At 54.1% G+C, this 532-nt stretch overlaps 1 protein-coding gene across 1 annotated transcript in view; it reads right to left on the bottom strand.

Moving 5' to 3' along the window:
• DPP9 (dipeptidyl peptidase 9) overlaps positions 1-532 on the bottom strand; it is an 18,960-nt gene that overhangs the window by 591 nt on the left and 17,837 nt on the right. Inside the window, exon 19 of the mRNA XM_010175681.1 lies at positions 15-126. Coding sequence (XP_010173983.1) covers positions 15-126 — 112 coding nt within the window. The remainder of the gene's footprint in view (positions 1-14; positions 127-532) is intronic.

The following is a 532-nucleotide window of genomic DNA, read 5'->3' as shown; positions in this document are numbered from 1 at the left end:
CCTGCTCCTCCTACCTGCAGCTGATAAGGTTTTCCAGCCCGGATTAGTTGTGATACCAGGAAGTTGGTGTGAAAAAAGTGCACATTTTCATCCAAAAAGCCATGGAGGATCAGCAAACGGTTTGGCCTGGAGATGGGACAACAGATAGGATGAGAAATCACACAGAAAGCTCTGCAGTGGGTCTGAGCAAAGAGCTGCCAGTTGGCAAGTCAAAACTGAGGAACAGACAGGCAGTCAGAGCAGCGTAAAGCCACGGACGTGGCCCTCAACCCCTCCCTGGCAAAGGGGCTGGGGGTGAAATGCCCCAGCTGGCTGCAGAAGGCAGCGACCAGCCACGTGAGTTAAAATTACACAGAATCCCAGACTGGTGGGGGTGGAAGGGACCTCAGGAGATCAACCCGTCCAACCTCCCCTGCCAAAGCAGGTTCCCTCCACCAGATTGCACAGGAAAGCATCCAGGTGGGTTTTGAACATCTCCAGAGATGGAGACTCTACAACCTCTCTGGGCAGCCTGTTCCAGTGCTCCGTCACC

This window comes from Antrostomus carolinensis, unplaced genomic scaffold, assembly GCF_000700745.2.
Source record: "Antrostomus carolinensis isolate BGI_N321 unplaced genomic scaffold, ASM70074v2 scaffold34840, whole genome shotgun sequence".
In the NCBI taxonomy this organism is placed as follows: domain Eukaryota; kingdom Metazoa; phylum Chordata; class Aves; order Caprimulgiformes; family Caprimulgidae; genus Antrostomus; species Antrostomus carolinensis.
The sequence above is the reverse complement of the archived record's forward strand: the minus strand, read 5'-3'. Positions and strand labels throughout refer to the sequence as shown.